The sequence below is a fragment of the Echeneis naucrates genome, chromosome 21 (assembly GCF_900963305.1).
Source record: "Echeneis naucrates chromosome 21, fEcheNa1.1, whole genome shotgun sequence".
Lineage (NCBI taxonomy): Eukaryota > Metazoa > Chordata > Actinopteri > Carangiformes > Echeneidae > Echeneis > Echeneis naucrates.
The window spans coordinates 6,136,173-6,159,295 of record NC_042531.1 but is presented as its reverse complement, the minus strand read 5'-3'; the positions used below and the strand labels follow the sequence as shown (position 1 = coordinate 6,159,295).

At 42.5% G+C, this 23,123-nt stretch overlaps 5 protein-coding genes across 7 annotated transcripts; 2 read left to right on the top strand and 3 right to left on the bottom strand.

Moving 5' to 3' along the window:
• Window positions 1-3,863: 3,863 nt before the first annotated feature.
• kctd12.1 (potassium channel tetramerisation domain containing 12.1) lies at window positions 3,864-5,362 on the bottom strand. Its single transcript, XM_029493040.1, has one exon. The coding sequence runs from the start codon at window positions 5,299-5,301 to the stop codon at window positions 4,450-4,452; it is 852 nt and encodes a 283-aa protein (XP_029348900.1). The 5' UTR covers window positions 5,302-5,362; the 3' UTR covers window positions 3,864-4,449.
• Window positions 5,363-6,992: 1,630 nt separating this feature from the next.
• acod1 (aconitate decarboxylase 1) lies at window positions 6,993-10,239 on the top strand. Of its 2 annotated transcripts, XM_029493036.1 has the most exons (5): window positions 6,993-7,069; window positions 7,268-7,429; window positions 8,003-8,092; window positions 8,198-8,397; window positions 9,100-10,239. In XM_029493036.1, exons 1-5 carry the CDS (start codon window positions 7,058-7,060, stop codon window positions 10,058-10,060), a joined length of 1,425 nt encoding a protein of 474 aa, XP_029348896.1. In that variant the 5' UTR covers window positions 6,993-7,057; the 3' UTR covers window positions 10,061-10,239. The 2 variants fall into 2 exon arrangements, with proteins under 2 accessions (XP_029348896.1, XP_029348895.1); XM_029493035.1 differs by lacking the exon at window positions 6,993-7,069 and having other exon boundaries at window positions 7,081-7,429.
• LOC115035279 (glutamine amidotransferase-like class 1 domain-containing protein 3A, mitochondrial) lies at window positions 10,158-12,449 on the bottom strand. The gene is made up of 4 exons (XM_029493041.1): window positions 12,088-12,449; window positions 11,486-11,657; window positions 11,132-11,330; window positions 10,158-10,686 (listed from the first exon to the last, which is right to left on the bottom strand). Exons 1-4 carry the CDS (start codon window positions 12,259-12,261, stop codon window positions 10,491-10,493), a joined length of 741 nt encoding a protein of 246 aa, XP_029348901.1. The 5' UTR covers window positions 12,262-12,449; the 3' UTR covers window positions 10,158-10,490.
• A 253-nt stretch (window positions 12,450-12,702) lies between these two features.
• Window positions 12,703-16,088, top strand: cln5 (CLN5 lysosomal BMP synthase). The gene is made up of 4 exons (XM_029493039.1): window positions 12,703-12,900; window positions 13,710-13,884; window positions 14,099-14,324; window positions 14,728-16,088. Exons 1-4 carry the CDS (start codon window positions 12,791-12,793, stop codon window positions 15,213-15,215), a joined length of 999 nt encoding a protein of 332 aa, XP_029348899.1. The 5' UTR covers window positions 12,703-12,790; the 3' UTR covers window positions 15,216-16,088.
• Window positions 15,768-23,020, bottom strand: fbxl3a (F-box and leucine-rich repeat protein 3a). Of its 2 annotated transcripts, XM_029493037.1 has the most exons (5): window positions 22,753-23,020; window positions 21,106-21,487; window positions 20,855-20,977; window positions 19,993-20,164; window positions 15,768-19,543 (listed from the first exon to the last, which is right to left on the bottom strand). In XM_029493037.1, exons 2-5 carry the CDS (start codon window positions 21,484-21,486, stop codon window positions 18,903-18,905), a joined length of 1,317 nt encoding a protein of 438 aa, XP_029348897.1. In that variant the 5' UTR covers window position 21,487; window positions 22,753-23,020; the 3' UTR covers window positions 15,768-18,902. The 2 variants fall into 2 exon arrangements, with proteins under 2 accessions (XP_029348897.1, XP_029348898.1); XM_029493038.1 differs by lacking the exon at window positions 22,753-23,020 and having other exon boundaries at window positions 21,106-21,501.
• Between the last annotated feature and the right edge of the window lie 103 nt (window positions 23,021-23,123).

Sequence of the window (23,123 nt, the reverse complement as noted above, 5' to 3'; positions counted from 1 at the left end):
GCGCCATCAATTGCCATATGTGAGATGTGCTCTCTTACGTTATTGGTGTTATATAAATATCAGCGGTAGCTCAGTAGGGCTCTCTCTCTTACCTTAGGTAATAACTTTCTGATTGGAATTTAGCTCTTTCATCTAAATGCAGACACATGCACACATGTTGGCCACAGTGGCTTGGCCCTCACTGGCTCAAATCTCCCTCCGGACCAAACTAATAATCATTACTATCAATCTAGTATTACAGGTATTAGTATAATTAATGCTAACTGTTATTATTTCTATTATTCTCACCTCACAGTGAGAAAGCTCCTGTTCATGCCAAGCTTTGGTTTAACAAGTTATTGGTTGTGGTTATCGTCCTCAGGGATTCCTTCATGCTGTATCTAAAAATGAGCCCTCTCTTTATTTGCCTTCTTCTCTGACTAGGTGTGAATTTGCCAGATGAATACTGTTCTTTGTACTATCTGCCAAAGTAATGAAAGTTAATATTTGTATACCAGGATCATATCATATTTATTTTTTGGTATATTGGTTGCTGTGGTCTACATCGAGGCCAGAGCATTCTGTTTAGGACATATCTTATTTTATTAAATGAGCATGGTGTGTTTTAAAACACACACTGCAGGCGCTGTTTTTCTCTTTCAAGGCACAGGGATCATCATTTGGTGATCGTATCATGTCTCCAATTGATTGTAAAACCATACTGGCCTGTTCTACCCTGACTCTATCCACCAGCCTGTGAATTAAATGATTTAGCTTTTAATAAGATTGCTGGTCTTCCCAAATGCTTTGCTTCCCTTTTATTGAAGGAGGAAAAGTGCAGCTCTGTACTATAAACACAGAAGTTAGATGGCAAATATATTCGATAGATATCCTAAGACCAAAGTCTCTGAGTTTTTCTGTTGTTCTGGGTTCTACAAGCCCTTTTACCTCAAAGGAGACCTTGATATACCAATTGTATACAAATTTTGCTTAACAGTGAGGAAACACCTTCCACTGAATTCTGACCGATGTGTATCCCTTGTTGTGATATCAACTTTAAAATATATTTCTGGCTCAGAATTTAATTAGAGTAATGCAGCCTTTGGTCCAGAGCTACTGTTGTGATGTGCTAATGAAACCGACTTTGATCTAAAATAACTCAGGAAACTCAAACACTTCCTGGACCCATGCACGGAATTCAAACGGCCTTGATCTGCCGAGGTTCACGACAAAGAGCATGCCCAAATATTGAAGCTGGAGCGAGGAAAGAACAGTCCCAAGGGACAGTCAAGTCATTTTGCACTGAGTCTTTCCTCCTCCCCACACCCCCCAGTCCTCGACTCACTTTGTGTCACAGCTTACTTCTTTTGTTCTCTGTCATCTTTTCATCTGTCAAACTGAAAAACCTGGCAACCCATTGATTTTGTTTCCATTTTACGGTCATGGGAATTCGTAGAAAATGTCATCATCTGCGTTGTGCAACAGTCCTCATTTCTCCTTTTATTTCTTCTCACAATTCAGTGCCAACTAGAATTGTCTTGGTTTTCCTGCTCGACGTGTTTAGGTCGACTTATGTTATAGAAAATCTTTTATTTCATCTGCCAATAAGATGAATTTAGAGGCTATCAGATGTGGGTTAGATTTTCCAATGTTGTATGGGATGTGAAATAATCTACTAGTTCATTTTATTGTTGAATATTCAATATTTTACAGGAGTGTGTAATGTTTATTTGCAATACTACACTTTTACAGGCTTTATCAGACAAATCACTTTTGGTCTTATTTCCTTATTTACTGATAAATGTGGGGATTTTTTTTTAAGCATTTTATAAATGATTGTACAGAAATTGCTGAATCTGAAGTGTCTTTGCTTTACTTATAGACTAGTCAATGCTAAATGTGGTTCTGGTATGCAAATGCAGCAGAGTACGAATTAGATTGTAACTAAATATAAAAAGACAAAAAAGCCTGAAGCCTTAAAGGTGCAAAAAATACAACTTCTGGGGGGAGGGGTCGTAAAACTGAAGTGCCTGGCTCTATTTGGAGTCTAAATTGTGATTCTTATCATTTAATTCAAATTAAAGATAATAAGCATCACTGGGGAGGTACAAAATCCTGCCAGAATAAAACTGCCAGAAATGTATGTAGTGTTGTATCAGCTTGATTTGTCTGGCAATGAATGAATGATTTTCTTCACAAGTGAGTTTTCTTCCACAGTTCGGAAACGTATGAGTGTTGTTGAGAGGCTCAAATTGTTTACACCGCTCTGTGTATGAAAGTTAGTGCGAGTCAGTCATGATGTGACTGACCTGCGGTCGGCTTAATGAATCCTGGTTCAACAACAACAGAGCAGCTATTTCTGTCTGGTGTGTTGCTGTGTTTACAGAGAAAAAGAAACTTGTGTTGCTCTTTGAGAGCCTATTTTCAAATGTTGTTATGTGGGGGGTGGCTGGACTATGCAGTGTTCAAATGTTTCAAAGTCAGTTGATCTGAAAATCCATTATCCTTTAGAGCACCAAGAAACAAATACGTTTGAAGGCATTTTCTGAGACGTTTTGTGTTTGTCCTGATAATTTGAGAAATTTTGCTTTTCAAGGCGATATCGCATTTATTTAAAGCAACAGGACTCCTGTCTTGCAAAAGCACATTACTCTGACAAAGATTAATATTTTATGAAGGCGGGTGACAATGCTTTGTCTCTTGACAGCAAATCTTCATGTCTGTCAGGAATAATATTGCCACAGATGTCTGCGAAGAATCATCTGAACTGTTGCAGCTGCTTCTGGATTATGTTCTGTAAAGCTGCAGTCATTTGGGCCGCCACACAGGTTGACTGTGTCATCTGATGTTTGTCTTTTGTGAGACAAAGAATAAGGCAGTGGTGGATTTTGAGTTTCTGGGAATTCATGAAGCAGTTTGTGAAGATAGAAATTCCTTTTAATAATTTTGAATGAGAAAAGGCACCCACAGCGTGTCCCTAAGGGATCACAATGCCAAAGTTCACCCCCCCACCTCCCCCCCAAGCTTTTTAAAGCCACATTGAACCAGATTTATGTGTTAAGCACAGGAAACTGAGAGATGTTCCCTCTGGTAGGATGTCCCTGGACCCCCACAGAGATTACGTCACTTCTTCTGGTCTATAAATCCCTCATGATTTATAATCCAACCCATGATGCGCAATGTAAGGCCGTTATTTTTCATGTCTGTTCTGAATTAAACATAATCCAGGGCCGGCTGTACACTGGGTGGCCAAATAAGTCTGCTCTTGCAGCAAAAAGGTGCACCAATCACGCACCCTTCAGCCACAGTCCCAGCCAGGCTGAACCCTCACATTTGTATGCAGCTGGATTCTTTGATTATTTACACTTGAAATGATAATGACCTCATGTGTGCAGAGCTGCACTAATTGCATTCACATGGCGTGCAAATGATTTGTGTGACAAAATGGATAAGTGGCAAAGCATTCTCCTGCAGTTTCACATGCTAACTAAGGTCAGAGATGGATGTGATTGTGTGATTTAATGACAGAACACCTGGAATAGAAAATGGATGCGGTGCCCTGAAACAGCAGTTTACAAGAGTGATGAGCTAAGTCTGAGGCGAGGGAAGTTCACGGGCAGGTCTCTGTAAGTCAGACCAGAGCTCGATGAGATATCTGAACACGCTACTGCCACATGCATTTTAAATTCTGTGTGTGTGTGTGTGTGTGTGTGTTAAAACACATTTTGTTGCACTGGCCACTTCAATTAGTTTCTGGGTGTATCCCTTTTTAAGGCCGACACTTTGATAGGCCTTGTCGAATGGAAAAAGTTGGAGGGCAGTGAATGCCGCCATTCTGTTGCACTGCAGTTTGCACAGATGTTAATAAATTGGGGATAATTGGCAAAGGGCGGAAAAGATTTTATTTCATGTGAACAGGCACGTACAACTCTACCAGGCAAGAACATACAACTTAGTCATGTCAGTGATAGATCCACTATAAGAGCCTATTAGATAATACAAAACTTATCCCAAACGTGTGATCAAGCAAGCCTAGACGTTACAATGACACTGAATGCTAATTTCTGCTTGTCCGTTCTTGGATGCCTCTCAAGTCACACAGCATGAGTCAGATATGACTGAAACATTGACATGCAGTTCTATGAGACGGAGACGATGGCGTTTTCTTGGTGTTTTCCATAAATAGGTCTTTGGAAATGTGTGCCAACTCAAAAATGAAGTTCTGTTCACTCTCCCCAGCCATGTTGCATAATACTCTCCACATGCTGTCAGACTTTCTTTTCTACTCTATTTAAAGGACATTTTGTTTCTCCGGTGAACCTCCAAGTTGGTTAACAGGTATGCTGCAGAATAATGGGGCAATATGCTATTGCAGTTGCTATTCAACAAAGCAAATGCAATACTTTAAAAGACATTCCTCTCTAGACCATGAAATGTCTATGTACACCAGCAGGACGTGAATACTGCGACTTATTCCCGGCAGAAGACGTATTCAGTGTAGCTTGTCCAGATTTTGTCCTCGTTTGGATCATTGCTGGTGTAGGCGCAGGTGCCTGTGGAGCTGCAGGCCACCATGTGGAAGCCCACCTCTGTCAGCTTGTCAAATGCCTGCTCCAGGAAATTGTACTTGAGGTAGTACCGGGACGTGTATCTCTCCGGGGGCCTGTCCGGGTCCCTGCTCTCGTTCAGCGTGTCCCCAAACACCTCTTTGGCCAGGGAGGTCTTCCCGCACACCGTGATGCGCGCCACTCTCCTGAACTTGGCGTCGGTCTGGATGTCTCTGCCGATGGTGTACGAGCCGCGGTATCCTATCGTGATGTAGCCCGACTTTCTGGAGTCCAGGGACGGGGAGCGCATGGCCCCGGACACCGACAGGGCGCCGCCGGAGGGGCCGCACTGCTGCGCGCCCTCCTCCGTGTCGCTCTGGCCGATCTCCTCGCTGATGGAGTTGTCCTTGCTGACCCGGGGACTGAGCCGCTTGGCCAGGTCCCGCAGCTGGAAAAAGTCGGCCTCCCTCTGCAGCCGGCTCTTCTCGGGGAAGTAGTCCGGCAGGACCAAGTTGAGGTCTCGGAGATAGTCGAGGATGTACCGGAACAAGAAGCCGTCCCGGTCCAAGAAGAAGCGCCCTTTGCTGTCTCTGGCCAGCTCCTTGGGGGACTTCTGGCTGAACATGGTCCACAGCAGCGAGTCCGGGACGGCGATCAGAGTTTTGTGTCTGGTGACATAAACCTGTCCGCCGACGTTCAGCTCGATGATCTCTGCAAACGGGGACCCCGAGTCCCCGCAGCCCGACCCTGCGCGCTCCGTGTCGGCCAGAGCCATGTCGGTGAGGCGCAGACACTGAGCTGCGGACCGGCAGCACCTGGTTTATGAAGCCCGGGCTCACCCGCGTGCGTCAGTGCGCGTGCGTGATGGGTTGATGGGTGTTAAGTTAAAATTTAACTATTTAAATGACCGACTTGAAAAAAAAAAAAAAAAAAAAATCTGGGGTCGTGCCACCCCCCCAAAGAGAGTTGTTTCCTGCAGCATCACTTAAAGGAAACGCCTCCATTTGATTATGTCTGATTTGTTTCTTCCTGCCCTCAAATTGATGTTTATTATTTAATTAATCTAATAAAGTCACATCTTTTTCAGTTCCCAGAGGAACCCGCAAAAAACAGAAGCAGTGCAAATTGATTTCAGTTATTTCAGCTGTTTGAATCAAGATGGTTGGAAAATATGGAAAGAGTGACACCCATTGCACTTCTGAAAGAAATGCAGCCATCACAGTGACACTAATACAGTTTAAACCCCCAAACACACAGTCAGAAGAAGTGACATCAGGCACAGAGGCTCAGTCCCAGTGCTCAAAATTAAAATCAAATAAAAAAAGAGGACAAACTGACATTGTCACAAAAAAAGCCACAGAAAGCACATATTGAAAGTATTTAGTTACTGCTGACACATATAACAATCAAACAAACGGAGCAAAAATACACATTTTAATTGATGTAAAGTCAATTTCACCTCCAAATACTTGGTGCATGAGAATAATATGCATGCAGCTCATAAAATTGATCTGACGTATACATTTGAAACGCTGCCCAACAGTTACAGCCTGAGTGTGTCATCACCAACAAGAGATCAGAAAGATTAAAATAGTTTACGAAAATTTAAGGTCAAGGCTGTTGACATTGTTAAAGGAAGAAACAACTGCAAGTGAAGAATAGCTGAAAGGAATAAATAAACGAAGTATTTCTTAAAAAAAAAAATTAAAAAAAATCTGACTCAGAAGCTAAGAAATAAAACTGATAGTAGATTTCTGCCATTCCTGGTTTGGTTAGCCCGAATGTAATTTTGAGAAAATCAAAACTGAAAGGGAATGAAAACATTGCGTTAATATCCACATATCCATATAACATGGCAGGTGGAGTCATCACAGAGCTGTTGTAACTTTGGATCCAGACCTGCCTCTGTCTTGTGATTGTAAGTGAGTGATCTGGCTGACACTTCGGTCATTTCCCCATTCAAAATTTCCCGTTGCTGGATTTCCATAGTCTGTCACCTCAAAAACATACAAGTTGAGAAAGACAGCATGAGTCCCAAGATAGTTTGGTCAAAAAAGTCTTCTCATTTCTTTTGTTGTGCAATTCTTGTTATTAAATTATACTTTTAAATTCTGTGTATAACAGCCTGATGTGTTAGGATGTTGTTGGGTTGTTTTTTTTTTTTTTTTTTGCTGTGATTTTCAGTCATGTTTTTGTCTGTTTCTTCAACAATTTCTGTCTTGCAACACTTCCTTATCTATGGTTAAATGTAGCTCTAATATATTGAATGCACATAAAAATAACACAAAATAAAAACTAAAAAAAACTGGATTTCCCAATCCAACATCTATCAAACTGTCAAAAAGCAGGAAACTTGCATCAAAGACAGCCAGTCATTGTGAGAGTACCTACTTCTCATATTGGTGGTGTTTTGTTTTTTTTTTACTGAACTTGGAAATTTGCTAGATTAGCCTTCACACGGTGTAATTACATATAAAAGGCATCCGCACTTCACTTCTGGGCCATTTTTCAGACATCGTTTTGCTGCAACAATGCTGCGCAAGGTATTGTTTTGTTTTCACATGCTATGCATTTTCTTATATTTACTGACACATTTTCATAATTTCGCTACACACGGTTCAGTTTCAAACCTTTTGGAAAGTGTTTTTGGGTTTAAAGACAAATCCGTGCAGAATATTTGTCTCTGGGGAGGTTTTTGCACCTTGACTTCCAGACTGACTGGCTGTGTTTCATCTTGCCAGAGTATTACAGAGAGCTTTGGCGCTGCTATCTGTGCCATCAACACCGCTCAGCTGACAGATGGTGTGATTAACAGAAGCAAAAGGATGATTCTGGACACCCTGGGCGTTGGCTTATTAGGAACCAGGACAGCTGTCTTCAACAAGGCTCTCACTTACAGCCAGGTACAGTCAGGTGTTTGACAAGGGGGGTGTGCTTTGCATACTAAAATGTGGAATATGGCAACATGATACAAATAATTTACACACCTAATGGCAAAGCTTTTACTCTGAATGTACTAAAGAAGGCATTAAAAAGCTAATATGGTTTATTTAAAATGTAGATACGAGTTAAGAAAACGAACTCAAAGCTTTAACTTGTGCTCATCAATAAATCCTTTTAGTTATATTGCCTGATTAGATTTTGTCTGTGTTGCTCTTCAGCTCATATACTCAGCTGCTGTTTGTCAGTTTTCTTTAAAACAGCTGACAGATTATTGTTCATTAAAAAAAGAACAGACCCATTTTACCAGCCTATCAACATGACCTACTGTGGTGCTGTTTGAGGTTTCCTTTCTTTAGTGTGTTTCCATTATTAACTTGCCTCTTGTTCCTAAATAGTGCGAGCGGTTGATGTGATTTTTATCCTGCTGTTTACTCAGCATTGTGGAAGCTGTGAACTTCCCCACTGAGTTCAGAGGAGTGTCTGCATGGCTGTTTAATTTCACACTTTCCTCTTGTTACCCCATCTGATGGCAGCTGCTCTCATCTGAAGAGAGGAGCAGCGTTTGGGGCAAATCAGACGTCACTCTCCCTCCTCAATATGCCGCATTTGTCAATGGCATCGCAGTAAGTTTGCTCAAATTTAAAGCATTGTGTTCTCCAGAAAACATAAAACTGACGCGGTGCTGGTTTGCCACTGATTATTGGCTCTGTCGTATTGTCTGGTGATAGGTTCACTCCATGGACTATGACGACACGTGGCATCCGGCTACTCACCCCTCAGGGGCCGTGCTACCAGCTCTGCTGGCCCTGGCAGAGGCCCTGCCCAGACAGACCTCAGGTCTAGACCTGCTGCTGGCCTTTAACGTTGGCATCGAGGTGCAGGGCAGACTCATGAGGTTTTCCAGAGAAGCATACAACATCCCTGAGAGGTGAGGCATTAAATATTCAATATTAAATAGGTACCTAAATATTAACCAACAGAAGAAATTTTCTGTCTAGTTTTAAGTTAGTGATTCACAAAAATTACAAAAAGTGAAACAGCTACCTCTAGCGGCCATGAAGGTAGTGCTGGGTGTGGTGAACAGATCTGGCACTCACAGCATTTCACAACAGGCAACTAAAACAACGCAACTGCAACATTTCCAGGAGCAGTTACATCATTTTCCATTGGGATGAAGTAGTTTCTAAGCAAAACTAATCGCCACCATGTGAGGATCGTTCAAAAAGAAAACAAAGGGCATTCACATGGCATCAGTAGATCACTGAGGTTTACCAAAAGCTGCTAAAAATATAATGAAAACTTCTCTTTTTACAACTGATTCTTTATTTAATACAAAACAGATAAATCGGTAACACAGACCAACAGTTTTCTTCATTTTGGATTCATTTGCTGTTCAAACATTGCTTGTGATGATCTAAAACCTGATGATATTCAGTTTATCCTCTTGTACAACAGACAGAAAGACATGAGTACCAGAAAATTAAACAGGACATCAATGATTAATTATGTGATTCATTCTGATTAATTTTCTCTGTCAAATATTTGAATAACTGACTAAATGTTTCAGCCAGGTCTCATCAAAGACTCATCAACCTTGAGTATGTTCTGATGTTCTGCTCGTCTCTCTCAGGTTCCACCCCCCCAGTGTGGTTGGGGTGATGGGGAGCGCTGCAGCTTCAGCCAAGCTGCTGGGTTTGTCCCCCGCTCAGTGCTGTCATGCTCTGGCTATCGCAGCCTCCTCTGCTGGGGCTCCCCTGGCCAACGCTGCCACACAAACCAAACCACTCCACATTGGAAATGCTGCCCGCAAAGGCCTGGAGGCCGCACGGCTTGCCCAGATCGGACTGGAAGGGAATCCTGCCATCCTGGATATGGACCGAGGGTTTGGGGTTTACTACAAAGACTACAGTCCTTCAGTGATTGCAGATTGGGCCTCTGGTAGCTTTAAATGGATTCTGGAGGATCAGAATGTGGCCATCAAGCGCATCCCTGCTCATCTGGGGATGCACTGGGTTGTGGACGCAGCTCTGGCAGCCCGCAGAAAACTCGAAAATACAGCTGGGAACTTTGACATCAGCCAGATCCGGCAAGTCACACTACGGGTCCCTCCATCCAAGTATGTGAACTGCCCTGTACCTGCCACAGAGCACCAGGCCAGGCACTCATTTCAATTCAACGCCTGCTGCGCTCTGCTGGATAACGAAGTAACGGTGGCTTCCTTCAACGAAGCCCAAATTAACCGCCCTGCTCTGAGTAGGCTGCTGTCTAAAGTGAAGATGGAGATCCCAAAAGATAACCAGCCCAGCTTTGACACGATGTACTGTGAGGTGGAGATAGAAACAGATCAGAGGCAGACTCACACAGCTAGGTGTGATACCTTCTACGGCCACTGGAGGAAGCCACTGAGTCAGAAGGACCTGGTGGAGAAGTTCAGCCTTAATGCATCGTCCGTGCTGTGCACGGACGGAGTAGACGGTGTGATAGATGTGATAGGAAACCTTGAAAGAGTCAGCGAATGTTCGCCCTTGAGTTCATATTTGAGAATGACAAGTAGCTCACATAGAGAGTTGTGCAGCACAAGAGCTCTGTAATTATACAGCAGCTGACGAAATCAGTGTGATCATTTGTATGAATATTTGAAATTCACCTTTTTCTTCTGTGGTGCATAGATTTAAGAGAAAGTGAACATAAAGTGATTTTTTTTATTGCATTTTTTTGTACATTACCATGCCTGCTATTGCTTTTCAAAAATCTAATAAACATGTCATGACACTTATCCACTTCATCTGAATATAAGCGACTGATTGCAGGGCAAAATTGTCTTAACAGCGATTTTTGTCAAACAATGCAGACAGCTTAGAGTGTGCTGCTGCTGCTACAAACAGATATTTCAAAAGTATCGGGAAGTGCTTCTAATCAGGGTGATACTTCACCCCCTTAAAATCAGTTCAAGCAGCCTGCTACCACAAAGCTCATTAAATTTTTCCGGTTCCTTCCACCGATGTTTGAGTTTTGGTCAAATCAAGCAAGTTTCAGCACGTCCCGCACCATGGCTCCGATTCCGTCAAAGATTTCGTGGATGGGGGCGTTGCACATGAAGGCACTGGTGGTGACCAGCTTGTTCTTCTGGTCCACGTGGCTCTCGCTGACACTCTTGCTCACATGTTTGCAGCCCAGCTGGTTGATGGCGGCTGCAGTGTCAGTGGTGTCGGGGTACCTGACAGAAGAAGGCAGGAGAGAACAATGTTCAGCTGCTTGACAGGAGCGTCTCTAGATAAGAGGAAAATTAAGATTTTTTTTTTTTTTTTAGTCTTTGGATATTATTTCTATTGAGTACGATTGCACAGTAAGTCCTCCATTTTATCTGGGAGAAGAAAGTTTACATTTATTAGTTAAAAGCGGAGCAGAACAAGAAAGCTGCAAAGATGCAGCCAACAGCCAAAATACTAAAATCTGAATTTTCCTGATGAGGAAAAAATGTCAAAACAACTTTTCAAACTTTAATAATTTCACTACTTCCCTTGACTAGACGTTCACATTCACACTGATTTTATATATATTTTCTATATAAAATCTATTCATATTGAAAAATCTGCATTAGTCTTTCTGAGCAAAACATGAAAATAAAACCTGACGTTCCTTAGAGTTGTGCTTAGACTCACTTTTCGTCCTTCTCCATGCCGACTGTGACCTCACACCCAGGAAACACCTTGGCCGCCAGGACGGGTGAGATGCAGCAGAGGCCGATGGGTTTGCCCTCACCGTGGAAGGCCTGCAGCGCCGCCTTGACCTGGGCATTAACAGAGCAATCCTTCCCCTGCACGGCCCACGTACACAGGTTCTTCGCTGCCCCAAAACCGCCTGAAACATCAAGAAGAAAGTTCATTGGTCAGGAGCATCAGCAGTTAAATACAGGCTCTGATTTTTTTTTTTTTTTAAACCACACAGGGCCTCAATCAAGAGACAATTCAGCATTTATGGAGAGAGAGGTCAGAGGTCAGGGTGAGGGAGCAGACCTGGGAAAATAACTGCATCGTGCTCTGTGACACTGAGCTTGGAGAGGTCCTGGATGTTTCCACGGGCCAGTCTGGCGCTCTCCACCAACACGTTTCGTTTCTCGTCAGACGGCTCGCCTTTCAGGTGATTCACCACATGCATCTGGTCGATGTTGGGAGCAAACATGTTCACCTGCAGGTGAGAAAGGCGAACACTGAGGACTTGGATTTCATAAGAAGAGCAGCCAATGGATTTTTTTACCTTTTGTCATCATCAGTCAACTCGTTCATTCTTTATCACAATAATAAACTTTATTTAGATGCCACTTCCCAAAACAGTAGTATAATTTCTGTCACAGTCTTAAATATAAATTAGTCACTTTTTGTTCCCTGCAAAGATGAATTTCACATTAAAAGACAGTAAGGTGGCACCTTTGGAGCCTTTATCCTTTAATAATGTTTGGTGTCATGCAAAGTGTGAAACGTAGCAGAACAGTTTTCCATTTCTATTTTCTAAAAATATTTTCAAGCAGCGAGTGTCCTTCGGTTTCCTTGTCAGCTGCTCGGTTTGATGAGTGATCCGGATCAGGCCTGGATCAGTCGGATCTGTGCCCCAAACTTACCTTAGCTCCTCCTCTGCTCAGGTGGACCAGGACGGCGGAGGCTTCGTGGATCTCGCTGCCGTCGTAGACGCCGCAGCCGGCCAGGACCACGGCCACGCGTTTCTCCATCCGAGCCGAGCTGAAGCTTCTGTGGAGCGGCTGCAGAGGCACGGACCGGATGAGGAAGGCGAGCATGGCGGACTGTCAGCGGTGAGGACGCCCCCTGTCCCCGCTCCTCTTCTTCTGTCGCTCCGCTGCCGGTCCGGTGCTCCAGCGCCGCCCTGCGGACCGGACCGGACCGGACCGGGCCGGCTGGGGTTTGTCAAATATTATACAGGAAAACAAGCAGAGATAATATTATGGATTACTATATTTATATTATCCATATTAAAAAAAATGCATTTCACACATTTTGCTGTTTTAACGCGAAGTTTACTCTGAAAATCTACTTTGAAGACAGAATTTAGAAATCCATCCATGAATTTTGATTTATTTATATCGGTAATTTTTTATGGAAACATAAACGTGTTTTAAATTGATTTTATTTAACTACACTGACGAGAAGCCTAACTTATAAATAGTAATAATTATAATAATGTCTTCCGCCCTGTGCTCGTCATGTGACCGTCAGTAAAACCACGTGACTTCCTAATCAGGAAGTGGGTCCAGAGTTATGATGGGACTGCTGTCCTGCTCCTCGTCTGTCGGTGTGTAAGACTTCAACATGAGTCCAGCAGAGGTCGGTTTGTGTTTGTGTTTGAGTCTGCTGTTGTGTGTTCCTGTGGCCGCCCAGCTGAAGAACGAAGGCCGGCAGCAGTGGCCGGTCCCCTACAGGTAGGAAAACCGAGCACACCTCCGTCCGTCCGCCGTGTTTGTGTGGCCGACAGGAAATAAACCGTTGTGAGAGGAGGTCAGACCTGAAGGAGAGACCGTGTTGGAAAAGATCCGGTGTCAGCTTCAGTTTAACGGAGTCCTGAAACAGAAAACACGAGTTTACGGAAGTTAGCGGTGGTGCGTTCACGTGACATCGGAAACTTTAGCTAACGAGCACACCAGAAGCCCGATTTAAAGATGTTGTAAAGATCTTTAACATAATATCAGTCTTTATTGACTGGAGAGAAAAAAGCTTCTGGATGTATCTATGCAAAAAAAAAACAAAAAAACAAACAACCCAACTCTTTCAGACTAATAGAAATCATCACAGTATAGTTTTATTTTAATATTAAAGTCCATCATCATCTGGTATAAGCCTTTAAATTCATATTTATATGTTGTTTCTGCCATAAGTTACACCATCCCGGGGTGTCACTTTGGCCAAGACCCCACAGCAGTTTAAACAGCATTATGACTGTCATAAAGGGAACATTTAACTGCAGGTTGCTTCAGCTTTAACTCGGTCTCCCTGCTGCATCAACAGCTGATCTGTTTTCTGCAGGATCCTAAAAAAAACAAATCTGAAATGTGCATCCGAAAGTCTAAGCTGTGCTTTTGAATTCAAACAATTCACATGAACCCTTCCTGGTTTCAGTTCATGTCCCAGATTGTGAATGTGTTAAAGGTGATCTAACCCTGCAGAGGTTTGAAACTCTGCTTGTTGCTGACATGGTTTGGTTTGCAATTTGTGTTTCTCACGTTGTTCCCAGGCGCTTTGATCATCGCCCAGCTTCGGACTCCTACTGTGAAGCTCTCTACCCGTTCTGCCCCACCGGAGACCGTGATGGACGAATCCCCTACATGAGAGACACAGACGTCATCTCAGTTTATCGACTACAAACACCTGTGTGGGAATTCAAGTACGGAGATTTGCTGGGGAAATTTGTAAGTAGGCTACATCAATCTTCTCGTGGTCAAACGACCAGTTGATGCTGCTGAAAACAATGAGATTCAACTAGATTATCTGAAATTGAGAAGAAGAAACAGGTGTGTTGCAGCTGTGTGTAGTTGGTACAATATAAGGAAATCTAGTTTTTTTTGTTTTTTTTTGGCTGTGCACACTTCCTCTCTGATATGTTGCTTCTAATTGAATTCACAGCACATCATGCATGATGCTATTGGATTCAGCAGTTCAGAGACGGGAGCCAACTACACCATGGAGTGGTATGAACTGTTTCAGCTGGGCAACTGCACCTTTCCTCACCTCAGACCAGAGCTGGCCGCACCTTTCTGGTGCAACCAGGGAGCTGCCTGCTTCTTCGACGGCATAGACGACTCACACTGGTCACAAAACGGCACCTTGGAGAAAATTGGAGAAATAACTGGTGGGAATTCCTGTTTAACTTTTCATCCTTTCTTTTAGAAACCAATGAAAAAATTCAAAATGAGTGGACTCCACGGTATCTCCACATTCATTAAAAACAACAGTGCCCAGCTGTTTTAAGAAATTACTTGGGTTTTTGAAAAAAATCACGATATATTTGTGAGATTTATTTTAAAACTTTGTTGTTTTTTGTAACAAAATGGCAGGTCACTGACGTAGAGAAGTCAGTCAGTATTAAAAAACCATCCAGCATGTTGGTTTTTGGCCTTTTCGTGGAATTCATTAAAAATAATAGCTGAAAGAATCCAACAGAAAAAAATGATTTCCACTCTCCAGATATTTTTTCTTTGTGCTCCCTGTTTCACATTTCCTGCCACTGAAGTACTTTTCTTCTTTTTCTGCAGGGAGCCAGTTCAATGACATGGCCCAGTGGGTCCAAGATGACAATGAGACTGGGATCTATTACGAGACGTGGACGGTTCACTCGGACCCCGGCCCGAACGCCACGGCGTGGTTCGACTCTTACGACTGCTCCCAGTTTGTCCACCGCACGTACAGGAAACTAACACAGCTGGGTGCAAAACTCTCCAGTCGATCGCAAACCAACTACACCAAGATCTACCTCTACAGCGGGGAGCCCACGTACCTCGGCAACGACAGCGCCATATTCGGACAGCCTGCACTGAAAAATCTGGCGGTGGACATCCGTAAATTTTACCACACGTTCCGGCCGCACCAGTCGTTCATAGACTTGACCCTCAGTCTGTTGGAGGCTTACAAAAAGGTTGTGTTGGACAAGAGCTTCTACCTCTACTACAACTTTGAGTATTGGCATCTGCCGATGAAGCCGCCCTACATGCAGATTACATATGAAGAGGTGCCTTTACCGTGACCTCCCAGCCCACAGTCTTTTTATTTTCAGCTCACGTCTTTAATTGCACAAAAACCAAATGTATTAACGATGACTAAAAATTAAACTCACAATGTTCAAAACTAACTCTAATCAATTAATCATTTATCAAAGTTGAGAAACATTCACTGGTTCAACTCTTCAAAGTTACATTTTGACCTCAGAGGCAGCTGTTGAGAAAAAAGATTTCACAAGATCAAGTCAAGTGATGTCTATTAGCAGATTTCACAGTTGAAAGTGGCCTCTGCAGTCTCGCTGTCACTCATCTTTCTCAGCAACGGCATCGTTTGTACTCCAGAGGCCTTAACATGTTTGCTGGATTTGCTTCCTCATAAATTCCATGCAAAGTTCTCTGTTAAAAATGCACCAATTTTATATCCGAGTATGTCATCTTTAGTTTCCCCACCGCCTTTGAATCAGGTCATTATATCATTTTTCATCTTTTTATAGCTCTGAGCTCTGAGTGCTGTTATGAACCGAGCTCACATCAGTGTTGTTGTTCAGCGTTTAGAAAAGAGTATATTGACAAAAATGTACATTCACAAATTTTTATTACCAGTATAAGATCACATATCCAAAACAATAGTTTTAATTTCAAGACAGGTGACCAGTAAAGCAAAGTAGACAAAACATTTGCCAAAGAGAAGCAAAACTAGAGACAGCAGTGTCAACACCAGTTTACACCAAATAAAACTTACCAGAGAAATCTTGTCCAATGGGGGTTAAACAATAATTCCTGACAGGAAGAGTATTTATGGTGAAAGATAAATAAATTGTCTTTGAATGTTTGTGTTAAAAATGTTTACATTGAACTTTGAAATAAAAGCTGATAAAAACAACAAAATATAGTCTTAATTCACAGCCTTCACTTAAGCGCTGCCGTCGCGGCCCAAGACAATCAGAAGATGTGTTACTGTACCACTGAAACGCTAATGTACATCAGCACAATCAGCACGTGTCTACTTCATGGCCAACACTGAAACCAACGCTATCTATCTAAGTTCAAAGGAAATTCCTGCACTCAGGTATCTCACTTTTAGGACTGTTTGGCTGGATGACATGTCAACATGAACATGGCAGGTGAAAGGAATGAAGTCTGGCAGGAAAAAAAAAAAAAAAAAAAATCCGGCTGATGGTCTGAGATCTGACATCCAAAGGTTTATCTACTACTTATTTTGTACTTGTACTAAAAATAGATTTGACAAATTACATCTCTGAAACTAGATGTAGCTTTTACTAACATAATGTCTGCAGTAAAAAAAATCTTTTTGGGATCTTCCCATTTATACAGATTATTTATTTTGGTTTTTTTTGTCTTGTTTTTTTTTTTTTTTTTTTGTTGTTTGTTTTTTTTACAATTTTTGTCATTTGGGCAATTAGTTTTTTGTTGTTTTTTAAGTACATCGTTGTTAAATATTAAATTTTCAAAACATAATGAGGAGGGAGAATGCTACATCAATCTGTTTCCCCTCAACTTCTAGCAGGGGTAAGTACAATTTTATTAATTGCAATTTTGTTCTTGCCGGAAAATGAATTTTCCTTCACTCAATTTAAGAGCAAAATAATGGCCTTCTCTTCTGACTTCACTGAATGGAGTGTGTTAAAATCTCTCCACTGTGCTGACAAATTATTAAAATTATACAGGACTAAGACTCCATGCAACAAGGCCATTGTGGAAGGTTCTTAAACAATAGAACTGATTTTGGTGCTGGTCTGCTTGCTGGTTATGATTGCTTTTTTTGTGTGTAACTAAAAAACACAAATCAATTACAAAAGCAGTACTCATATCAATAAATTACACAGCTTATCCTCTAGTGACTACAGTATGAAAAAGACCCACCTAGTAAAGGATAACTCGCACTCCAGTTTTATAAAAGACACGAGCTGTTAAGGAAACTTTGAACCCTGACAGAGGGTGAAATAAAGAAATAAGTACATTTCTATTCATAATAATCAAACACACAGCGTTTTATATACAGATGCATTTGACTTCCTTCTTAAAGGAAAAAAAGTTTGTTTCACTCATCTGACTTGCCAAATGTCTTTTGACTGAAATGAATGGATAGTTGGGACAGGAGCACGAATGAAATCCTGAAAGACGGAGTTTGTCATGAAAAGATGAATATCGCTTCCCCTCCTGTACGTGTGATGTGACAACGTGATACGGAGCAAACATAATAGGAGGGCAGCTATTCACAACAGGTTTAGAGCTTGAACAGGCAAATAGCAGAAGATACAAATGAAACCTATACAGGAAATATATTCATTTAATGCACCTGAGACACACAAAAAGATACTTTTGTATGGTCAGCGTGCACTGTAAGCTAATAGCTGCAGATGCTAGTCTACTGTTGAATGATTACAAACCAATCTAAGTTAGGATGGTAGGGGCCCAACATCGCCTAAATGCAGACTTCTCTTTGCACTGTTTGTATTTACATAAGATCATTTCTCTGATTGCTTTAATTTTTTTTAAAAACAGCAATCCCATCACTTCAATATTCTATTTACAGTTCAGCTGACTTTTCAGAAGCCCAGAAACAGTGTAAATAATCAGTTTTATGTCCTGGGTCCAACTAAGACTAACGTGAGCATCATCATGAAGCTCATCTCCTTGCTTTCATTACAATTTAAGGACTTGGTGTGTCCTAACAGTTATTTGGTTTTCATGTAAGGTGCTTAGGAAATAAAACTGTACAGAAGCCTTCTTAATAAAAACAGAGAAATTAAATTTCTTGATTCAATTGATGCACAATGCAGGAAAGAAATACCTGCATAAACGGGAGAAAAAAAAAAAAAAAAATTCATGACACAAAATAGTACACCTTCACATCACAAATACAAAGAGCTATATACACACACGGGTTGTCTTTTTTTCCCTCTCCTGACTAACTTTTCTCGTTTTAAACTATCCTGCTGCCCTCACCATGACTGCCACAGCTTGTTGACTTTAAATTTGTTTAAATAAGATGAGAGACCCGGCCACTCTTCTGCAAAATTTAGTGGATTCACCCTCAACTAAACCTCCAAAAACACCTCATTAAGAAACCGCCAATGCCACATAGTGTTACAGAGTGCAGAGCTGCTATCTCAGGATGTAAGTAGGCCAAGTGGTAGTGTAACTATTCAATTGTGCACTGAATTTTCCCCGATTACGCCACAACATAAAAAAAAACAAAACAAAACAACAAACAAAACATTGAAAAGTGCACATGTACACACATACGCTCACACATACACACTGACATCTCTCATTATATAGATTATTATTACCAAGCTACAATGTCCATATAACTCAGTTTGCAGTTATAAAAACATTGCTTTTCTAAGTCAAATATTTCCACCTGCAGTGGTCTGTGCGCTGATTATTTAATATGTGAAGAAGCCAACCTGCTCAGTTTTTGTCTCTGCATCAGAAAAATGTGGATTCCCCAGTCCGTTTTGAAGCTGACAGCAGGGGGGATTTTTGTGGTGTTAGCACTACGTGATGACGGCTGCCACATTATTCCCCAGCGCTGCACTCCAAACAGGGGCTCAGCAAGTGTGTGCTCTCCATGTTGGCACCAAACACTCCACTACAGCCGGGCATTTAAAGGGCTTTTCAATGCAAACATGGAGGCCGTGACTGTTCTGCATCACGTACTTGATGAACTCCCCTCTGGCTATACTTTACCAGGTCGGCATCATGTCTGGGAACCAGACCCTGCCCAGATGCTTGGAAACCTCCCAGTGAATCTCATCCAGGGAGTATTTGTGATCAGGAATCAGCACCTCCTCCATGATGGACAGCTGTGACAGCCTCCGGCCACACATCTTCACAAACTCCACAAATGCACTGCAGGAGACTTCGCACTCGCCCAGGCCGATAGCCGACAGCTGGGTGCAGTGCTTCGCAATGCGGATCAGCTCCTCATCCAGAGGACGCAGGCCATTGGCGCACACCACCAGCTCCACCAGACGGGGACAGTGGAGGCCGACGCGGCCCAAGACCTCTTTGCTGACCGAGCGGCCGAAGTACAGGTGTGTGACGGGGATCTCATCATTGAAGAAAGGACCAAACTCGTCTTCATAGAGGAAGAAGTACATGACCAGGTTGAATTTAGGCGAATGCCGCACCATCGCATCCCAACTGCTCTTTTTGATGGTGTGAAAGTGCTGACCGGGGTTCTCGCTCACAACGTCGATACGCAAGTGCTCCAGGTGGACATGTCTCTCAGAGGAAAGCGCCAGCAGGAGTTCGTCGCTCAGGAGATGGTAGTTCAGCGCTAGCTCTCTCAGCCCGTGACACTGGTCTGCCACACACAGGATTCCTAACCAGGGACAGATTGTGCTTTTAAAACAAAAAGTCCAACAAGTTTTTAAATCATAGAAATTACAGAATTCTCATAAAACGTATAGCCAATTACCGGAGGGAAAAAATGCACAAAAACACCCACTATATTTGCCAGACATTGCTGTTATAAGTCACCGTAACAGACAATTAAAAACTATTCCTGGAAAATGAATGTGAGAGGCATAAACAGGGAAAATACATAGCAGTTCATTCATGATACATTTTGCAATGTTTTCATGACGACTGCAAGAAATAACAACATAATGTGGCCAAACAAGAAAATTAAAGTATCTTAACAAACCACAGAAAACACATAAAACCTCAAAATAGAAAATTAAAAACATTTCACAAAAAATTTGACACAGGCATAGACTGAAAAAAGGCTATTACAACGCATGACAAATCTTCTCTAGTTTGAAACTGTACCTGCTGGAGAGACGTGAGGGCAGCTGCTCATTTTCAGCAGTTTCAGGGTGTCACTGTTGTTGGCCACCAGCACCTTCAGAGAAGGATCGTCGACTGGTGTGTCGTCAATCTTCAGCGATGACAGCGACTTGGAGTTGACAAACACCACAGTCAGAGCTGAGATGAAATGAGACTGTGGAAGGCCAAAGACAACATTGAATTACGAAGCACTCAGAGGCTGGGAATAGATTTGACAAGTGACATAACAAAAACTCTTATTTCAATCATTTATTTTTGTAAGGTTCTTCCTTACTGTCCTCCCACAGTCCAAAGATACGTGAGGCTAAGTTAATTGGTGACTCTAAATTACCCATAGCTCTGACTGTGAGTGTATATGTCTATTTTTCAGCCCTGTGATTGATGGGCGAACTGTCCAGGGTGGACTGCGCCCTCACCGGGAATGTTAGCTGGTCAGTAAACCAAAGTAGCAAACATTATTCGTATACTTTTTTGACATGTGAGAAAAGCCAGGTGCAACAAAAAATGCAAGGCATGTGTGTGTGTGTCGACAGACAAAATAAAACCGCAAATAAACATTGAGTGTCCTTCTGAGGCTGTGGAACAAATTACAAATGTGTCCTTGAGCACGCCTCAAAACAGACATTGCTTTTCAGTTGCATCTGCAGATGAAAACACAAAAACAGTCCTGTTCAGACCTGTTCAGCCACAGGTTAAGGACACCACTGTGGAGTTACATTCTCATTGTATTAAGAAAAATCTGAACGTACACAATAACAACATTACTTGAATTGGCTTTGCATTCAAATGTGAGGAATGGGATACTATAGGAATCCAGACACGTTTGAATTTATCTTAATTATACCTTTGGAACCTCCATGAAACTGGGCCTGGCTGTTGAGATGAGCCCCAGGGTCTTCAGTGAGCAATTCACCAACTGAGAGAGAATGTCACATGCTGCCTCTGCAGACTCTGTACTACTGTCCACCTGCCAAGCACAAAGATTGAATAACATGTCAGGTTTATAAAAGCATTATTTTAAAACATATTTATACCAAGCTTCAAGACATTGCTTGTGTTCTTCATATTTCCTCACAACTCTCTTTGCTTTCATACCTTGAAACTGACATACTGCAGGTGGTTGGAGTGCCTCTTTATGATCTGCTTGATGAGGTCTGGATGTGTGGCTTTCAGGTATGAGCTAGCTGGCTGGTTAAGCTCAAATTCGAAGCATCGCCACAGTTCAGGCATGTGGAAAGCCTGGTTCCACCCGCGACACACCTGAGAGGCATACGCCCGGTCCAGCAGTGGAAGGTACTGGAAGATGTGGAGCAGGAGCTCCTGAGGCAGACGTGCCCAGTCACAGTCTGCTGACTCACTGGCCACTACTGCCGTCGTCTCATCGCTTGTCTGCTTCCGAATCTTCTTGCAAGCCTCTGATGGGCTGTTACTAGGGGAGTTGTTGCTGCCCTCCTCAGCTCCTTTCATCCGCTTCATCCTGAAACACAGAGATAAACCATCTTGTTAGAATCCAGCACATTAAAGACTAATTTTAAGTAGACATTAATCAGTAAATCAATTCCGGTTAACCCCTACTGATAAGTAAGATCATCCTAAAAGCCAGAACCACAGAATCCAAATATCCATCTAAATAAAGCCAACACCCATTTTACTCATTTAGTCTAAAATTAAATATTGCTTTGATTGGTAAAACTTGATAAATTATTTAGTCTATAAAAAAAACTGTACACAGGAAATGCAGAACTTTGCAGAGCCAAAATATTGGATTTACAATTATGCTTGACAAAGAATAGAAAATTGAGATGCTGGAATCAGGATGCATGAAAAAGGGTGCTGATGTAAAACACCCCCCCCCCTCACCTCCAGCAAAACAGAGCCACCTGAGCCATCACTGTGGGTAGTCAAAAGCATTCAGCCTTGTTCATGGGGGATGATTCATCTGACTTTTTCCCCACTTTCCCCTATTATCTACCAGTGATTGTGTCTTGTTTTGTTTTTTTTTTTTTTTTTTTTTTTTGCTCCACCAAACTCTCACATGTGCATGCATCTTATCTGCACTGCAGCCATCTCTATAGCTGAGCCTGTTCATGATGGCACAGTCCTGAATCACGTCCTACCTCGACATTTTCACCTGAGATAAGAGTTTGCTTTGCTGGTTTTTCCTCTCGGTTACTGCACTAGTGAGCACAGATAGTGTCTTTCCCATTGGACTGCAGCTCCATGTGAGCACACTGTGTGACTCAGGCTGCTGCCATCCGTCTCCTATGAACTCACTTTAATCTTCCCTTCTTGCATCAGCATTTTTACACCTGAACGCTAAATGCTTAATCGTCTCAATGCACCTGAATGCAAAAAAAAAAAAAAAAATGCATGTTTGGCAGCTCAATTCTTCGGATCTTTCCTTTAATTTGACGCCATGCTTGAGCACGCAAATGTTGACCACTGAGAAAATACGCAACACACAACATTTAATGTGAAGAGTTAGCAGTTAAGTCTGTGCAGCCTGTGTTGTGCTCCAGTTAGCATGAATCAACAAGAAATTTAATTAGAAACGAACCGACACAAGTGAATGAATGTACCCGTTATCTTCAAGTTGCTTCGAAAGCAAAGTGGTGGTGGTGGGGGGGGGTACTCTAAAAATAGACATGGTAATAATCAAAAGGCTTGTTGGCTAAATAACCCATCAGTTAATTTCCCACAGAGACACTTCGGAGTGCGGCGGAGCTGCTCCAAACATCCTACCTTGTTGTTGACACGCAGCTAGCTCGCTAGCTGCTAGCAGGAAAATCCGACAGCTGGCAGACCTGACACTTCAGCCCGGGCCCACGCTGGAAAAACTCATCCGCACCAACCAGATAACACGCATCGGAGTCAGAGGACCGAGCCGCTCAACGATGGGGGAAACACAGAGGACGTTTTGGGTCCAGAAACGGTCTGAGCCTGGCGCCGCCGCTCGGCTGACCTAGTTCTTCAGCGGGAGTTAGACGGAGCCCCGAATCTGAAATGGCGAAGTGTTGTTGTGACAGCAGCGGTGCATCATGGGAAAGCCAAATGCGAAATGGCTGTTGGTAAAGATCTTCTCTGTTCTAGAGATATCTCACTCCAGATTTAAA